Here is a 19,804-nt window from a genome sequence, read left to right as displayed (position 1 = left end):
ATCCTCAACAGGGTTATCCACCACCACAGGCCGCCCCTTATTATCCACCATATCCTTGGCGGCACAGATATTGATATGCAGTGCTTTCTCCGGTGGTTTTGATCACTGTATATTGTTTTTGATGCTTCCTCCTCTACCATAAATTTTGTAGAGTTGGGTGTAATAAGAGGTGTATTTTTGTCTGCTTATAGATGGATTGTGAGATTCCAACAGGTATTATTAACATCATTCATCTTGGCAAAGATTTCTTCCTTTTAAAATTTAATGTTTAATGAGAAGCATGCCTTATTAGATGGTCCATGGTTCATTTCTGGGCATACAGTCACCAGAATTTAAACCATCTCAAGCTGATTTTGTGCATACTGTTGTCTGGATAAGGTTGCTTGAATTACCAGTTTGATAAAGAAATTCATGGTTGGTAGGAGTAATAAAATTAAACACGGATATTGTTACTACAGCAAGTATGACAAGAGGTTGGTTCGCTCGTATTCGTGTGCAGATTTTTCTTAAGAAACCTCTTATTCCTAAGACTAAGATTGTGAACATCACTCAAGTGATCGAGTATGAAGGTCTTACTTCAATTTGTTTTGAATGTGGACGAGCTAATCATCGTGCTCAAACTTGTCCATCTACCCAACATCCACTTGAACATGTCCCCAAGGACATGGAGAATTTACATTGTCAATCGAATACTGAATCTCATGATCAAACCATGCAAACTATGGTCCTTGGATGCTTGTGACAAAGAAAGCTGACTGGACTTTTCCTCCAGGCGGTAACCAAAGCTTCATCTAAAATGGGACAGGGAGTAAAAAATACCACCCATAATGTCAAGATTGCTAAAAGGAGTACCGATTTATTTGGGAGTACCAAATTTCGTATAAGACAAAAAATCATTTGCCTTTGGAATGGTACACCCCCAAGCAAGTCGTTGCCTCTATTAGAAGCCATTCATACTGTGATGCTAAAGATGCACCTACTACATTCATGATCACCAGAAATGCGAAACACCAATGGACCATTCCATGGGATTTTCACTTGCAATTATGCTCTAGGCATGGTAAGAAAGAAACACAGATAACAAGCTTTTTCTACAATGCAGATGAGGCAAACAACAACACATTACAAAAAAAAGCATTCTGAACATTTACAAATCCCCCCATCTAATAATGGATTAAGGGGGAAAAAGTGTTGGTAACTTCAGCAAAAGAAGTTCTACATATAAAAGGTTACAAAACTTTATATACAACATAGAAGAAGACAACTTCCTACCACCACCTCCACGGTCCATACCCCAAAAAACCAATGTTCCAGGTATGGCAAATCTCCCCAGATTCCAAACTAAGAACAAATAAGAAGTCGTACAGAATTATCCACTTAGGGATAGTAAGGAAAGCTTTTCTATCCTATCATGAGTGCTGAGCTAATCTTAATAGTGTAACAAAGGCTGCGCCATACTAAAAGGTCAACGATCAACTACAACCAAACTAAAGCACAAACCAAACCACCAAACAAATCCATGCGCTTGTAAAACCGCCAAAACCGTTGCTCCAAAGAAAGATAACAGCAAGAACAACAACAACAAACAGATAGATAAGAGACAACGACAGTTTACATGTCAGAAACCCCCAACAAAGAGAATCCAGCTCTTGATCTCTTCAGATAACTTCGGATGATTATTCTTCAACTTTCAGGGTCAGTTGAGCAATGTGTTACTCATAGGCCAAAAACTCCCTGAACCTGCACACCTGGCCGTTCAATTCCTCCTTTTAAGCCGCTACCCTTCTCAGAGCGACCCTTGGTGAACGTTTCCCTTCAGTGGGAAAGTTACCCCTCATATCTTATATTATACATATGATGAACTGTGTACAGAAACATACCTTTCAGGACATAATTAGGACTGCCTAAATTTGTATGTCATTGGCTTTTAGATTCATACACGGCAATGCTATCTGTTGGTCTCAGCTAAGAGCGCAAGAACCTCTTCATCATTAAACGATGTTTCCGCTGCAAGTTGTAATGAGGTTTTACCATCCATGTCCATGGCTTGAGGGTCGGCACCTCTGAAACCATATTCAGAATCCATTAGGTCAAAATGGCCAGGTTACTACAAGTGAGATAGGAAATTATGCGTAGATCTTTTTTCGCGTTTCGCTTTCTATACATAGCAACTTAAAAAGGGGACAGAGCCACAAAATATTACCTTGAAACTAGCAGCTTCGCATATGCAACTCTGCCTCTGAGGATGCTTTGGTGGAGTGGCGTTCGACCTCTTGAATCAGAAGCATTTATATTGGCTCCGTACTGTAAAAGAAGCTCTATCATGCCTATGTCACCGGTTTGGCATGCAAGGTGGAGCAAGGAGCAGCCCTCAAGAGGTTCTTCTGCATCCTTATAGTCACTCGACCTTTCAGAGTTCATAGAGCTGGCTCTAGAGGTTTTTTGTGCAGCATCAAATTCGAGGCTTTCAGAGTTGCGTGTAAGGCTTGGCTGCTCTTGCAATTTCATTACTTTAGCAAGAGTTAAAGACGTGCTAAATGACGCTTGGCCGTGCACCATGTTAACATCTGCATCAGAGTTAACAATTTGGCGGTACACAGCTTTCTTGTCATTTGTGCGAACACTGTCCCACATATTATAAGCGGTCGAAAGAAGATGCTGGTCCTCTTTTGGCTTGCGAACAAAAAGCTTATCTGCATACTGTGAAACAGAAGACAATAAATTTACTTTTAGGTCCCTGAGCTAAACAAGACCACGTATATTTCGAGTAGACTTCATGTAAAAGAGGATTTCATCTAAAAGACGAAACCCATAACGAATGACAAATGACAAATAAGATTGAAATAGCCACAATGTTTGTATGGCATATCAAAGAAATAGTGTTCCCAAGCTATATTTCCGGGTAGGAAAAGGAGCCTTTCATGATAAGTGTTTAACTAAAGGCAAATAATCTGGACATATATATGATTTAGTAAGCCACAAAACATCAACTTTAGGCTCCAATCTAGATACAGCGAAAATAGATAAACTGGTTTTGAGCAATACCTTTGCATTTATAAACTTCTCTTTTTTTGAAATAGGATCAGAATGATTAGGTTTACTAACTGGAAGTAGCTGGAGCTTTTCAGATTTACTAGTTCTGCATAACAAGAGGAAACCCTATGAACATACATATGACAATGAATCTGAAAACTGAACATACTTTATGTATTATGAGTAGTTTACCTCATTGAGATGTCAGCACCAGCAAAAGTACTTCCTGTGTGCAATAATTCCTCCCAGACTGAGTTAGCAAAGGTGTTGCCCAGAGACTGAAATAAGGTTATAACTGAAGGTTCCCAGACTTTCACGTCAAGTGTCAGTGACCTCACCTACAAGTCATGATGCATCCTATTATCTTGCAAATTTAAAGTTAAGCCTACTACAGAGAAAGATTGATCACAATTTTATATTACCTTTGATATGTGTACACCAAGATTACGATGAACACCTGAACATTCTATGCAAACAAGAACACCAAGGTTTAATGATGCCCAATCTGGCTCAGGAGCACCACAATCAGCACATTTATCATTTCCAATAACTTTTCTCAGCACATCTATCGGTTTCTCTTTTTCAGTTTTGCCACTAGAACGATGTAGAAGTGAACTTCTTGATGAGCGCTCACGATGGCCGGTGGTATTCCTCTCAGACGTGTATTCCTCCATAGCTGTTTGATCAAAATCAGAGGTCTCTACAGAACTAGTTTCACTAGTAGAGTGATGATGACCACTGCCCATTGGACTTGACAAGAGACCCTGAAATGCAAAACAGTATGGTAAGACAATCAGTTAAAAGAATCGAGAATAGGGTGTCAGATACAAACTAAACCTATATACTGAAGTATAACCATATTGCATTACAGAGAATTCACTTGACATGTAAAGGTACAAGTATTCATAGAATTTAGTATTTACTCGCTCAGGTTGAGAACTCAGCAAAGAAGCAATAACACCAGTTATCTTTTCAATCCAGTCCATCTGATCCATTGCGCTCTCAGCCTGGACATATAAAGAAAAACACCAAAGCACTTTAGAAACTATTATTAAAATTGACGTCAGATGAAACCATGAATACATTTCTGAGCTAACCTGCAAAGTGTAGTTCTTTGATGGTGAAATAATCCTGAAGCAGAATCTCAGATCTGACTGGTCAGCATCAACTTTAATTGTGGATGTAAGCAGGTTCACAGTGTGATGAGCAGCTGATTTTTCATCGTGAACACCACCATGATAATGATTAGAAAGCCAACGACTCAGCAGTCCGGAACCAAGTTCAGAGGGATTATTTCTCTGGCTGGAAAGTTGGCCAGAGGATCCCTAAAATAAAACAGACGGCCTTTTAAATGACAGAAAATCAAGAGTGGATTTTTATAGAAACGACAAATGAGTGCAGCGTGCTAAAGCACTTCATACAACATAATATATATTTATTTTTAATATGATTTTCTTTCACATAAACGACTTACAGATGGTCTGCTCACTTGCTTCCTGTAATAGTACAGCATTCCTCGACTATCAAGAACAAAAAACCTTCTCTTCCAGTCACCTCTCAAATTTGAGGAACGCTTTGAAAGGTAACCTTGCCGAATGGTTTGAACCTGGCATAAGCATTTCATAGAGGTAAAGACATGAGACATATGTAGCTTCTGAAAGCAAATTTATGTAGCAAAACTGAAACTAGCTATAAGAGTTCTAGTAGTCAAAAAGTTTTACGAAGATACCTTCCCCTTTGCGGCATTTTGCATAACTGCTTCTATCATCTTATGTGAACTTCTACCAATGGATTGCACACCATGCCCATTAGGAGAACTATTTATGCCATTCGCGGACCACCTACTTTCTCGATCTACCTGTCTTTTGTATTCCTGCATCCTTTCAGAAAGAGCTGCCTGCTCATAGTTGGACCTTTCTCTTGATTGTTGTGCATAAGTTAAGACCTTCAGAAATTTAAGTCCAGGTGTCACTTTTTTTTTTAAAACATAAACAAATAGTTTAAGTGAAAAGACAAGCCCACTCGCTCTAATAGATGCACACAAACTAATTCCAGGAAGTTCAGGAACTTCAAGGGTTCTCATATATGAAAAGGTAAACATCTTTATGATATAACAAGGCGGTTCTGGGTTTGCTATCAAGGTTTGGAAATAAAATTTCTCTCTAGCAAATTCCCATCTATCCATTCCCTCCGGCATCAAATGGATGAGGTTGTCACAGTGAACACTGGAGTCAATAAAAGCACCGATAAAAGTTTATAACTACATAAATGATATAACGGAGGAATATGTCCCAAGGGAACACTCAAAATGGGCATACATCAAAGGTATGACACCCTCCAAAAATAAGGAAGTTTGAGTTAGTTAGGTGTGAAGTTTATAATCATCAGTGCATTGACTAATATCATTCCCAGTTTTTTTTTTTTTTGGGTATAACATTTCCCAGTTATGTATCTAAGAAGTTACATGCTGAAAGTCAAACTCGCAAGGCAACTAAGCAAGGGAAATGACCACAGCTTTTTACGAAGCAATAGCCTGCTAAGGAAACAAACCTGGTTGATATATGGCTCCATCTGATGCAATAGCTCATAACCCTGCAGCCAAATCAACGATATAAAGTCAGTAGCGGCATACAAGGACAGATGCAAACAATAAACTAAAAGTTCCCTGTCAAACCAACCTGTTTGAAATAACGAAGATGAGCATCCATGGTCCCACTAACAGACTCCAAAAATTCAAACCTCTTTTTAGCTTCCACGTTAGAAAGAGCAGTGACCTGGACAAAGAAAAAACTTCCAACATTAATGGGCAATACTACCACTATCATAGAACCATAATATGAACCTGACACCTCAAAAAAGATGGTTTCAAATAGACAAAATGGTCTTGAGTGTTTTAAATACCAAATTGAAGCGTGCTTGTTCAAAGGTAGATCTTGCATTGTGGAGTTCCTGAAATTTGTTTGAACTTAGATTAGAATGTAGTTAAGATTATACTACTATCTATAATTAAACAAGGGGGTGAAATTTCTTCATTCTTAGAGAAATCAGAGTCATGCAATACCTCCTCTACTACAGTAGCTACATCCGTCCTTGTGCCTTTCCTCAGAGACAAAAACTTCTCGCGAGCCTGTCAAACAGAACGGCCATTGCTTTCATGGAATTCTTTAAAATGAAATCTGGTGAATAATCTTAGCAAACAATAAATACCTGATCATAGAGAAGGCTAGCCTTATCAAAACGCTTCCGTGCTTCCTGCAGCAAGTAAATGTTGATTGTTACTGTACAAACTTCAGTATAGCAGAAGATTACAAACAAAACAAGGGCATCAGAGAGTGAATGCGTATGTAGTACTAAAAGTACTCAGATTCACCCAGCTTTGGGTGACCATTTTATTCACTAATACTAATTAAGACTTATGGCCACCAGTGCGAAAATTGCTGTCCTAAGTGGATGCTGGGAGCATGAAGCGTTCGTGTATGGTGTACTCAATTGGTCATGTAATTCCATATAATGAACAGTCAACAGTGTAAAAGTTACCTTCACATCACGCAAGTCAATATTCACATAGTGCAGCAACCTGTCGTTCAAGATGTGCTCGACCTGAAATGATGGGTGAAAATTGTCAACGAGAAAGATCCAGAGAACAGACATCACAACCGATCTCTCTTTCATTATTTCTGGGTAAAAGGACAAAAATAAAACATACCTGCGATCTTAGAACTTCCTTGTATGTCCCAATTTCCCTCAAAGCAATTGTAAATTTGGTCATGACAGGGCCTAAGGGAAAATAAATTAATCAGTATGAGCAGCACATTTCTTATATCACTCGCAGTTGCGGGTAATACAAAATTGTCTTAGCAGGAGCGGTACCTCCAAAAGCAACACTAATAGGATCATTATGCCCTCCACCAAATGTTTCGAGGGCACTCGCAAAAGCAATGTCTCCATCATAAGCCTCCCCAAGCCCTTCTCTGCAAACAGAAGAAATATAAAGTATGAAATCCTTCTAATATATAAAAATAACACAGAACTACCAACTTTCTGCTTTGAGTTCTAAAGATTACACTAAACTTTCAGCAATATGGAAGTAAGAGAAAGAAAACATCAGAATATTGTTACCAGTGTCTGACATAATTGACACTTTGTGGTCACGCGTGACACATCTAGTCTAGTGTTTTGTATTTCATTCTTTTGGCTAAGCAAGCAATCGATACACAGTAATGATATGACAAAAGAAGGTTTTATACATGGACATTTTTTCAGGACAACATCTCTTAATTATGTCGCAAAACCCAGCCATTCCAAGTACTGTAGAAATCTATGAGACATATTTATAGGGTTCTATGGCGAACCGGTAGCAATCTGGACTTCCAATATCAGCCTTCAAATGCAAGTAAACCCAATTTAAAAGGTTATAGACTCGGTCCTGAGTGACAAGTGACAACCTCACAGAACTATTATAAAATAAAACAGTGACGATCGTGATTTCGAATTGCATTATTATGGGGATATAACATAGGAAGTGGCAAGCTGACAGCCTAATGGATCCATTTCATGTTATATCACGTAGAGCTTATAGGAAGAAGAATAAGATAGAGTATAGAAAGTCGATCTGATAGAAACTCAATATGAGTACATACGTGTACTTTCGACATCCTTTGTGGAACCGCAGACTTCTCTCCCTCAGTGATTCGGCAGTTTCCTCTAGCGACTCAAGCTGTTTCATACGGGAAGAAAGAAAAAGTCAATCAGAAGATTATCGAATTTGAAGGAAAGCATATATCATATATTTTGACAATGTTAACAAAGTGTTAAATCAAAAAGAAGAACATGGGAGAGAAAGCAGATTTCTGACCACGACAACCCAATTATAAGTAACACAACATCACAAGCATTCGAAACTGAGAAAAGAAATACAAGGCAAATCTATGAACTAGACGCACACAGACAGTTGTACATTGTTAGTATTCTTACATCACTACCACCTCCTATGATTCATTCCCTCCCTCGGATTGTGCAAATCTTACTTAAGACTTCATTTCATGAGGTTATTTACTGCTGGTTTTTTCAGAAGCCAAAGACGACTTTAACATTCCCTAAATACCTTAATTCTTCTATCAATAGACAATGACATCCACGGATCACACTAAAAAAACAGCTCTAGACATAGCGAAACACCGAAACCTCATGTACATCAAACAATCAATGAATTTCACTGTCAACAAAAATGTTTATCATTTGCGAAACAGAAACTAAGAATTCAGTCAAACATCGTTCAAACCATTCCATTGATCAAAACTTCCTGTTTTTGTTTTTGATGAAAATGTCAACATTTTTGAACCATTTGGAAGCAGAAACCCATAAAATTAAGCTTCCTTGTTACAATCTAACATAAATAAATGTACCTGTTTCCGAAACATCGGAGAATCGTCGAGCTTTGTGAAATGCATGATGATGGTGATGAATAGTAATATTTGTACACGATATTTTCTTCTTCTCTACACCAAATCCTCATCAACATAACCCACAAATTCCAAACCTAATTCAACCCTACACAACCATTCTTCATGATCCAACCCTCAAAATCCCCTTCAAAAACCTCAGAAACCACCAAAAATCTCACCTTTTTATATATGAAAAACACTGAAATCTCTTATATTACCCAAGCATTGTTTCCTTTTGTAGCTAATTTTCCATTCATTTCAGGTCATTCATTGAAAAGCACAAATTTTCCTCTGAAAATCTCCTCCAACAACACCAACACCACCAATAAATAACCTTCCTTTTTCAAGTTCTTCTTCTTCTAGTACTTCTGGAAAGCTAATAAAAACCCAACAGAGAAATCAAGAGTGATAATTAATATACTAATTCTGAAATTTTTACAGGTCTGTAAGCATTAAAATTTCTTCTTCTTCTTCAAATTTAGGGTCCTCCAAAGGAAAAGCAAAAAAACAGAAAAGGGGAAAGAAAGAAGAAAAGAAAGGAAAAAATGAGAACTTTTTTTAATTTTTCTTTTTTTTTTGGGAATATTTTTGTGAATAATAATTCGGGTTTATTTATTAACCGGATTTCAAGGGCAATTTGTTGTGTTTTGTTTTTCTTAAATATCGGATGTCTTTCTTTGTGTGTGTTAATTAATTGCAGGAGAGAAGAGAACTAAACTTAAACCCCAAACACGCCCCCCCGCCCAATGTTGTTGTTTGTACTTTGTAAAGTTAAAAATTAAAAAGAGATGCTCCTCGTAGATGAACTTTTAACAGGACCACAACACATGTGGGTCCCACTAGTTATAAATGTACCACTTTGACCCGTACTGAATGACACTAGTACCCCTCCAGTGGAAAACAGACATTGTTAGGTCAATTTCCTCTTATGCGTCAAGAAAAAAAAAAAAAAAAAACTGTTATTGGGGCGTCACATTCCATTAGCGGGAGTCACCTAATAAGACAAAAAGGGTCATCCATAAGTAACATCAACACAAAACCCCTTATCTCGAATAATTTTGTAATGACCAAACAACCCTTATTTAGCTAATTTTAATTTAGTTTAATTATTATCTAATCTAATTAGATTAAGATAATGAATTTTGATATATACTTGTGAATTCTAAACTAGAGAGGAGAAAAAAGAAAAAATTTGGAGTTTCAAAACCTAGATTTGTTGATTCACTCAACCAAAATGGATGAAACAAGGTACCAATTGGAGGTGGGTGAATCTTTGTATGATAGAGAAAACAAGTTTTACATTCCTCATGATAGAGACCAAGAGATGGATGATTTGTTAGATGGTAGAGAGGGTTTAACACAAAGTGATGATGAATCCCCACCAATTGAAGAAATAAATCAACAAATTGAAGAACCAATGGTTGAAAATCAACAGGTACACCTCTAAACTATCTCCCATTGGTTCAATTTCGCTCAAAACTAGCTTAAGTACGTAAAAAGATTGAGATTTTTAGACTTTTAATGGAAAATTACAGTTGGGTTGAGCTTCCTTCCCAACCGTAATTGTGTTTTATGCTTGGGTTTGGAAGAACTCCAAACCGTAACTGATTTCCAATAGGACAAAACCTGAATTACGTATGGGTTCCCCAACCCAACCGTAAATATGTTTTGCATAGGTATTTATTACCAGTTTTACGTCTAGGTTAGATTTTCTTCGCTTCCAACCGTAACTGAATACGTCTAGGTTAGAGGTTGAAATTTCCAACCGTAAATTTTCCTATGCCTTAAACGTATAGGTCCGTGTACCTTCTAACCTGGACGTAATGTTGGTTTTCCTTCTTTTTTTGACTAATGTTGTGATATTTTGGTTCATAGATCGTGGTTCCACCTAGCCCAATGCCTTCACAACCTAATGCAAACGAAATTCTAACTGAAGATTCATCCCATCACTATTTGAATGACTTGGTAAGTGTTTTTTTCTTTTCTTGAAACTAATGGAAAGATATGTTTCTCATTCACAATGTTTTTGTTTTTTTACTAACTTTGAGTTTTTGGAACATGTAGACATGGAAAGATAAAGAAGATGCAAAGAAATGGGTTAGAGAACGTGCAAGTTAATTATGTGTGTTATAGTTTGCAATGGATCAACCAATGATCACCACTTTCAAATGGTTTGCGAGTGTAGTGTAACTAGCAAAAGTCATGTGAAAAAAGGTACCGAATCTAAAGGAAAGACGAAGAGGAAGAACATTACTTTCACCAAGAAGACTAATTGCCCGTTCAAGCTTCAATTCAAGCACAATAAGAATAATGAAAATGATTTTTGGTATTTGGAGAAAGTTGTATGCGGTCGTCATAACCACCTAATACCGAAGACCTTGCTAAGCCATCCTTATGCGGCGCGGCTTAATGATGAAGAAAAAATGATTGTAAGTTCCATGACTAAAAACCGCATGATACCCATTGATATACTCGGCCATATAAAGCTCCTAAACCCGTCGAATGTTTCTACTTCGGCAACCATCTAAAACGCCAAAAAAAAATTGAAAAATTAACAATGGGAAAATAGGAATCAAATGCAACAATTAAGGAATTTGGGGGAGAAGTATAATTACTCAGTTTTCCATAACGAAGACGAGGATGAACAAATAAAGAATCTAATATTGGTTCATCCCGAGTTTATACAATTGATGCGGTGCTCCAATCAAGTACTTTTAATGGATTGCACGTACAAGACCAACAAGTATGAGATTCCGGTGTTGAACATTGTTGGACAAACTTCCACCAACTCTCCGTTTAGTGTCGTTTTTTGCTTCTTGGAAAATGAGCTTGAAGAGAGTTATGTGTGGGCACTACAACAAGAGAAGTTATTCTACGTGGAGGGATATACTCCAAAGGTAATTTTCACCGACAAGGAACAATCATTTTTGAATGCAATAGCGAGGGTTTTCCCGGATACTCATCACCTTCTTTGCACATTCCACCTATGGAATAACATTGAGACTAAATGTAAGACAATAATTCGTCCAACAAAGAAAAGTGAAATGGCGAGAATAAATAAACTACCGGTAGATAAACAAGAAGAATCCAAAGAAAAATTCAAGAAGGATGACAAGTTGGCGGAACTAAGATGGGCTAGTTTCCAAGAGGATTGGGATGCCATGGCACACTCTCTCACCGTGGAAGATTATGAAGAACGATCTCGTATGTTATTGGGTAGTTTGAGAAGTTATCCAAGTATGGTGAAGTATTTGGTGGACAATTGGTTGGATACGCATAAAGAGAAGTTTGTATCCGCATTCACGAACCAATATAGACACTTCGACAACCAAGCTACAAGTACGGTGGAATCGTCTCACAACTGGTTGAAGAAGAAACTTCATAGTGGTGATGGTGGATTTGTCACGGTATTCCAAGCAATGAACACCTATTTCCTCTGTGATCTCGATATAGTTATGAAGCATTTTGAAAAAAAGACGATTTAGTAAACACACTAAATGGAAAGACAACCCTTGGCTTGAGGATATTTCTTTTAGAGTGTCGCATCGTGCAATTGATATGATCTTGAAAGAAGTGATACAATTTGAGTTGGGTAACTTTGACAGAGAAAAGTGTGTTTGTCCTAATATGACAAGTTTGGGCCTCCCATGTCGGCATGTCATAGCCAATTAAAAGGAAAGAGTTATTCCGCTACAAGATGTTGATCCCTTTTGGAAACAATTAACATTCGATGAAACAATAGTTGACCAAGATTTTGGAGGAACGTTTACCGATACCGACATTGGAAAAGCGCTAGCCGCGAAATATGATACATTAACACGGGGGCAAAGACAAATATGGTTGAGCAACTTGCGTAAATTCGTATTCCCACAAACTAGGTACGATATGAAGGAACCACCTAAGAAGAAGAGAAAGGGGAGGCCTTCTACCAAAAAAAAAAGGAGTGTAGGAAGAAAATCGTCAAGGGAATTATTGGAAGAATCAAAGAAAAGAGATCCTTCGGGTTTTGAGTTATTGCGAAAAGACTATGAAGCGGATGATGAAATGGAGGAGGAGGATGTTCAAGGTAGAAACAAACAAAGAAGATGTCAAATGGAAAAAGGAGAACCAAGTCATTCAAATGTACAAGAAATTGAGCCTCCCACTCAACAAAGTTTAACAAGTAAGGTTGATTTTAAAGGAAAAGGTCCTGTCTTTCGTTCCAAACAACTAGAAAAAAGCGAAGTTGTTAAACGAAAAGGTTCAAAAGAATGCGGAGCAAAAGATGGGGGAGTTAAAGGAAAGAGTTCCAAAGAATGCGAAACAAAAATTGGAGAAGTTAAAGAAAAAGTTTCCAAAGCATGCGGAACAAAAGATGGGGAAGTTAAAGGAAAAGGTTCCAAATCATGTGCAACAAAAGATGAGGAAGTTAAAGGAAAAGGTTGCGAAGTTCCCTCCCAAGGAATCAGAAGAAAAAGACTTGGCGGTGTTAAACAATTAGCAAGAAATATAGGAAAAAGTCCAATGGTTGGAATATTCCGACAAGTGAAAGGATGGGAACGGTTCGCATTCCAAACGGAACTTACAAACCACCCCCTAGAGATGAGGAGGGTCGATATTCCCGGAATTATTATATCATCTATGAAAATTACCTTCTTTTTTTCCCCGACTTTGTTCGTGACTATATTAAGGCCACGGATGAGGTAGATGGAGATGCGAATTGTGGTTACCATGTTTTCGTTGATCAACTTGGACCCTTTGAAGACGCGAAAGACTGGGGTTGTGAAGAAGTTGACTATGTAAGGAAAAAATGTTTGATTGAACTACGTGGGCACCGAGATAATTACATACCAATGATGAGATTTGAAGAAGACGAGTCCGAGATGGTGTTAAACGAAAGGTTTGTCGCATGGGAAAAGCGTATACTCGGAAATAAATGTTTGACAAGCGAGTATTGGATGTCCATGCCAATAATTAAACGACCAACTACTCGCCAATGCATTCAATTGCGTTGTCCATTATATCTCAAATGCATTGAGTTTCACATTTGCACCGACAAGGATACCATTTGACGAAGAATCGGATAAAACAAGAAGAGTGGTGATTGGTTACGTCCACGGAAACCATTTAATCGGACTCCAAATGAGTGAAGGATGCCCATTACCTTCATTATTCGATTGTAACGAATGGTCCAAGTCTTGGTGTAATAGATTTGAGGAAAGTTTTGAATTTTGGAAGGCACTACAAATGTCGAGGAGTAATGTCTCATTTGCATAGATGAGCGATGATGAGGATGACTAAACGTTCGTGAAGGGTGGTGAAAATATTTTGAATGACTCACTAGGAATAAAAGATTTTGTCTAGAAGTGATAATAGGGTCATATGTACTTTGGTATTTTTAAATGAAGTATTTTGTCTAGGTTTGACAATATTATATGTATTTTGAATGACTTACTAGGAATATGAATGAAGTATTTTGTTGAATTGGTTTTCTATTTTTTCTTGATAAAATTTTGGAACACAAGAATACTTACGGCTAGGTTCGTGTCCCAAATAATCTATCCGTAACTACATATTTTGCAATATTTATCTTAAAAGCACATTAACCACATGACATTACATCAAAATTTCATTACAAAAGGACTAATAATCGGGTCTACGAGTGCGATAGAAGTCCTTCAAGATGTTGAAATGAGGTAAGTATTGGAAATTTGACCTTTTTCACCTTCTCCATTCTTGAATAGCACACTCTAAAACTTCAGAATCAGTTTCACCTCTAAGTCGTATTTGACCAATAATACGAACTAATTCCATAAATTCTTTAACTTGATCCCTTATCTTTCCGTACCGACAATACAACTTAATTCCATCACGTTTATAAGGGTTTCCGGCTTCAGATAAAAAGTTTTCATAAATGGTTCTCCAAAAACTTGTAGTCACAAGACCATCTTGACGTCGTTTTTCTCCTCTTTTTGAATAGCATAGTACATAGTTGTGGCAAAGACATAAATCTTCATCCAACGTAAAACCAGATTCAGCCATAATCTAGTGTATTTGTTTCTATACTAGAGTAAGAGTTTAGGTGAAGATGGTTGTGAAGATTTAATGTCTAAATAAGAAAAAATAAGATGTTTGGGAATGTATGTTCAACTTATATATAAAATCAAGATGTCTAACGGCTCTATTTTCAAAAACCAGGTAGTACAAGTTCCCAACGGCTCTATTTTCAAAAATCAGGTAGTACAAGTTCCCAACGGCTCTATTTTTAAACCAAATAGGGATAAAAAATAACAACACTCACTTTAAAAACAACTTACGTCTAGGTTTTAGAGAATACGAACCTAGAAGTAATCATAAGAGCTAAGCAAAGAATGTTATTATGATGGTTACGTCTAGGTTGGAGAGAAAGGAAACCTGGACGTAACTCTGAGAAATAGTTTCTGTCAGGTTTACGTCTGGGTTTTCTGAACCCCAAACCTAGACTTAAACCTGCAAAACTCCCCAAAGTCGTTGTTGTCAGTCTTACGTCTGGGTTGTGCATACCCTCAACCTGGACATAAATGTTCCTGAGTACTATTTTTTTTTGCATTTCACTTTAAAATTAGCAGCACAAAATCCAATTTTTAGACTTATTCATTCATTCTAGCTAATACTAAGCTAAATTTGTGCATTCACTCAAACATAAAGATTCGTAAATAAAATTCCTGTTCTGTAGATTCAGAACTACTAGGTGATGGCTGACGTTGACTAGTACCCACATCTCTCGACGAATGCATACTCTTCTTCGTGCCCCTCTCTAAGTCCTCTAGTGAAGCATTCTTATTTGGATCCGGCAAGTCTTTGATTTGATATTGTAACATCTTTACTTGTGCACTTGGGAGGGCCTCACTTTTTTGGACGCATGGAGTCGATGTTTGTGCCAATTGAAGGCATTTCTTTTTCTATTTAACATATCAAAATGAAACTTATTAGTACAAACAAATATAGCATTATGAAACATATTAGTATAAATGTGAAATGGCGTCATGAAAAATAACAACTTTACTAACCATCTTCAAATATAGCACCTTCCAATCCGCATCAAATACACTTCTCTTTTCGGCTTCACGCTTCTTCTTTTCTTGAGCCTTTTGGATATATGTTGCCGCTTCCGGATCATTATTGATCACATGAGGATGACCAAAATGGTAATACCAATCCAAATAACCTTCTACGGATTCCTTTGTGCCTAGAGCATGAATGAGCTCCTTCATGCGGACTTGGTATCGTTCATCAGTGCGGTTTTTCCAAATATCAACATTTGCCTCTGGGTTATAGTTGAGCACGACATTGGAAGTTTTTACGGAGAAAGCATTAGCACACAATTTGAACGATTCTTAAGTGACTATTTCTTGCACATAACCATATTGGCAGAGAACTCGACGTGGATTGTCCATTACGTACCCATGAGGATGAAACAAAGGCCCGTCGTAGGATTCCAAACTTGAAAAAATACGATGATCAATCTTTTCTCCAAATTTATATTTCTTTATATCTATGTAAGGATCAAATTCACATCTTCAACAGTGACAACATCCATTTTCAACTTTAAAGCAGTTATCTTCTCTTCTTTGTGCTTTACTTGGGTACCAGTGAATACAAACTTTTTTCCTGTAGGACGAACAATCTCATCGTCTGACCAAAAATGTAGAAGATCTCATGGTCGGAAAGTGGTCATATACCCATGCCTAACAAATTATATATAACCATAAAAATTATATACATAAAACCAATAAAAAATGATAAATATAACAAAACTGAAACTATATAAATTACCTGTAAAAGACCAACATTCCCAGCAAGTTCAGTGGCTCCAACCCTCGAAGCTTTTCGAAAACTATCAAGTAAAAAAGCGATGGTGGCAGTGCCCCAAGCATACTCTTTGGTCTCCTGGAAATCTTTTAACCATTGTAGATAGTGGACATTTACTCGATTCCCCGAGTTATCAGGAAATAATATGGTACCAAGGGAATGCAATAGGTATGCGGTGGCTGTACGACGAGCTCTTGTTTCATCCATCACCTCATGACGTTCTTCTACAACCTTTTTTGTTCCTCCAAACATATCTTTCAGATTCTTCAACAATATATTTTTGACAGGTATAAATGGACCTTCTCTTGCTTCATCTGGTTTATCTCCACCATCCCACTTAAACTGTTTCTCCGTCTCAGCTCGCTCCCATCCAAACGTGTCTTTAATAAGGACATAAAGGTATTCCCAACTCACATTGTTGTCAAAACCTTCATATACATATTTTCCTTCAACGTTTAAGTCCAAGATTTGCTTCACATCATCCGGCGTTATTGTCATCTCGCCGAATGGAAGATTAAAAGTATCGGTTTCTAACCAATATCGCTCTCTAAAGGCACATGCAATAATAGAATCAATCTCATGTTGATGGTTGAGAATTCCATTACCTAGCCCTGTATCCAATACAAGATCACGAACCTCTTTACATTCTTCACTTAACGGCCAATAACCACCCTTTTTATGTTTCAGTTTCTTTATCGCAATTTCATGATCCTACAAAGAATGTATGAACAACAAATTTGTTAAATTTCTACATTATACCAAATAATATCAAGTTGAACAAAATCATGCAAAATAAGAGAAGGTTTGAGATTATTACCCTGTTTTCGCAAACCTTAGCAGCCCATGAATGTGGATAACCAAATAGGACCGCGGATTTATCGGGCGCCTCACCCCAAAGTGCACCGTTCTTCTTCTTAGGCAACGAATTACAACCTTTAAGAATATGCTTGCCTTTTGGTGAAGGTACCTTCCTCGGATTCTTTTCCTTCACTTGAGGTTGAGTTGTAGCTTCAGGTGAAGCAACAACAACTTGTTTCCCTTTTCCTTGAACAACAACTTCTTCATCTTCTTGTTGATTTGGTGTATCTCTAATCACGAGTGTACCTCCTGATATCACCGGTAGTTGAAATTGATCCCCTTCATTTTCTAGATCTTGGAAAACATTATCTTCAATTTCAGAACATGTTGAGCTACTTCCTTGAATCATATCCTTCTTATTGTTAGCATCCTTGGGGAGACCTCTATAATCGACCCCACAATGAATTTCATGGCGAGGTGTATGATTATCTTTTGGTGTTAAGTTATTTCCTCTATTCTTTTTAGGCTTTGCTCTATCACGATTCCTGCAAGTAACAAGAAATAGATCTTATACATTCAGTATTGATGAATTAGTAACACATGCCAATCTATTAAAAAAAAATGTTCAGGCTTAATTACGTCTAGGTAATCCTAGAGAAAAATATAATCGAACCCAGACGTAAAACAATACGCTTGGAAAGTTCAATCATCCAACCTAGGCGTAAGACTATATATCTGGGAAATTCAGTAACCCAACCTAGGCGTAAAAGAAATACGCCTGGAAAATTTGGTGCCGGACCTAGGCGTAAACCTAAATTTCAATTCCTTTAAAACATCCAGAAACTTTTACGCCTGGAAATCTTACTTAGCGAACCTGGACGTAGGAGGTTACGCCTAGAAAATTTACTTAGAATACCTAGACGTAGATGATTACGTCTGGTAAACTTGCATCAGAAACCTAGTCGTAATCCAATTTGAAACTTCTTCTCCAAAACATCCAAGAAGAATTACATCCAGGTTGATCTTATAGAAACTCAAACCGTAAAACTGAAATTACGTCTAGGTTTATAAAAGGAAAATTTAGTAAACTAACCTAGACGTAATACAACATTGGACGGTTTGATTCAAAGAAAACCTAGACGTAAGACTACATGCAAATCCCATTTTACGGTTGAATTGAATTCAACCTAGACGTAAGTTCTTTAATTTCAAAGTTTACGTCTAAAACCTAGACCCAAACCCAGCCGTAACACGAGCAATTGAATAACTGAAACCTAATTTTGCTTCAATTTGATTCAATCTAACATGTTTTAAGCACAAAACGAGTAAGAATAGATGGGTTTGTCGACTAATACCTTACATACACCATGGATTGTTGTTGAGGAGTTCGAAATTCCGAAAAATCAGTTGCTTTAATCGGTGGCTGTTGAGGATGAAGTTGTTGGTCAGGGGGTTGATTGAGATTTCGATTACCATCACTGCAATCAGTTTGTTTCTTCCTCATCTTTCATACAGATTTCAATCCTACGAGGTTCAATTTTTCGGATCGCTGATTAATCAAAAACGATGAAATGAATTGATGTGAAAATTTACCGTGAAGAAGAAGAAGAGCAAGAGTCAAAAGGTTGAAAGTGTGAAGATTAGATTAGGTTTCTATTCTGTTTTTGTTTTAATTTTAATTGAAGGGTAATTTGGATAAATTGCTATTGAATCAAAAGTATCCCTTAACCAGATTTTTGATCACCAGATATCCAAGTGAAGCCCCTCTAATGGAGTGTGACGCCCCAATAACAACCTTCAAAAAAAATCTATTTGTTATACCAGGTGGCATGGCAAATTGGACGTGCCACTATGGGAAAATAGCTGAGCGACAGTGTTGTTGGCGAGTGAAATCGTTAATAGCGCTAGCGATAACGACTCCATCGCTGAACATAAAGCTAATATCGTTGGACGGTATGTCTAGCGTCAACGGCTAGTTCTTTGTCGCCTATAAATAGATGATTTTTAAATTTAAAATTTACAACAAAATTTTACTAAAACTTTTTCTTTATTTCTCAATCTTTAAGAATTTTCAAATTTTCTCAAATGGCTGAATTTCAAACCCAATTTGATTCGGCAACGCAACTTGATTTTTTTTGGAGTAGTACATGAAGGTGTTGTTAAGAATGTGATAGTTATAAAGAGTTAGGTAAAGAGTAAAGAAGTTTTTAATTGGATATTAACCAACTCAAACCTGCAGCTAAGAAAAGGCAAAGAAGAGTTCAAGGCAAGGAAAATCAATTTAAAGCAAAATTGAAGGCAAGGAAGAAGATAAACAAAGAAAACTCATCTCACGAGCACATTGATTGGAAGTTATGTGAAAGAAATAAGATAAACAAGATGAAGAACATTGTCCCAGATTTTTATTTTTAAGGTTTATATTTTAAATTATTATTATCTAGTTTTATGTATGGTAAAATGACTACTAATGATCAATTCGAAGTTTAAACAAAAAAAACATACTTGTTTATGAATCCGAAAACTTGACTTGTATTGTTGACAATTAAGATTACATTATATTCTTAATTCAATCTTACAGTTTAATTAGACTTACATTTTAATTTTAACTAATATAGTAAAAAAAATATTAAAACTTCTACTTAGGCTTAAGTTGACAATTAACAAAATTAAAACATAAATATTGGATTATATTGAGGCAT

General features: G+C 36.9%; 1 protein-coding gene across 1 annotated transcript; it reads right to left on the bottom strand.

The window, feature by feature from the left end:
• Window positions 1-1,103: 1,103 nt before the first annotated feature.
• LOC113271578 (ADP-ribosylation factor GTPase-activating protein AGD3-like) lies at window positions 1,104-9,039 on the bottom strand. The gene is made up of 19 exons (XM_026521476.1): window positions 8,439-9,039; window positions 7,674-7,750; window positions 6,904-7,004; window positions 6,740-6,810; window positions 6,571-6,633; window positions 6,241-6,285; window positions 6,095-6,160; window positions 5,935-5,982; window positions 5,712-5,807; window positions 5,584-5,625; window positions 4,763-4,978; window positions 4,508-4,639; window positions 4,131-4,358; window positions 3,957-4,040; window positions 3,456-3,797; window positions 3,226-3,371; window positions 3,046-3,139; window positions 2,204-2,700; window positions 1,104-2,063 (listed from the first exon to the last, which is right to left on the bottom strand). The coding sequence occupies exons 1-19, from the start codon at window positions 8,481-8,483 to the stop codon at window positions 1,949-1,951; spliced, it is 2,508 nt and encodes an 835-aa protein (XP_026377261.1). The 5' UTR covers window positions 8,484-9,039; the 3' UTR covers window positions 1,104-1,948.
• Window positions 9,040-19,804: the final 10,765 nt, after the last annotated feature.

The sequence above is a fragment of the Papaver somniferum genome, chromosome 4 (assembly GCF_003573695.1).
Source record: "Papaver somniferum cultivar HN1 chromosome 4, ASM357369v1, whole genome shotgun sequence".
Taxonomy (NCBI): Eukaryota; Viridiplantae; Streptophyta; class Magnoliopsida; order Ranunculales; family Papaveraceae; genus Papaver; species Papaver somniferum.
The sequence above is the reverse complement of the archived record's forward strand: the minus strand, read 5'-3'. Positions and strand labels throughout refer to the sequence as shown.

Excerpts from the sequence above, each read along its gene's own strand:
- LOC113271578 (XM_026521476.1), bottom strand. The coding sequence starts at position 8,483 with ATGCATTTCACAAAGCTCGACGATTCTCCGATGTTTCGGAAACAG. Across the intron at positions 5,626-5,711 it reads ATCTTCGTTATTTCAAACAG|GGTTATGAGCTATTGCATCA; the intron begins GTTGGTTTGACA and ends ATTTGGCTGCAG. Across the intron at positions 3,140-3,225 it reads GGTGCTGACATCTCAATGAG|AACTAGTAAATCTGAAAAGC; the intron begins GTAAACTACTCA and ends CTTGTTATGCAG.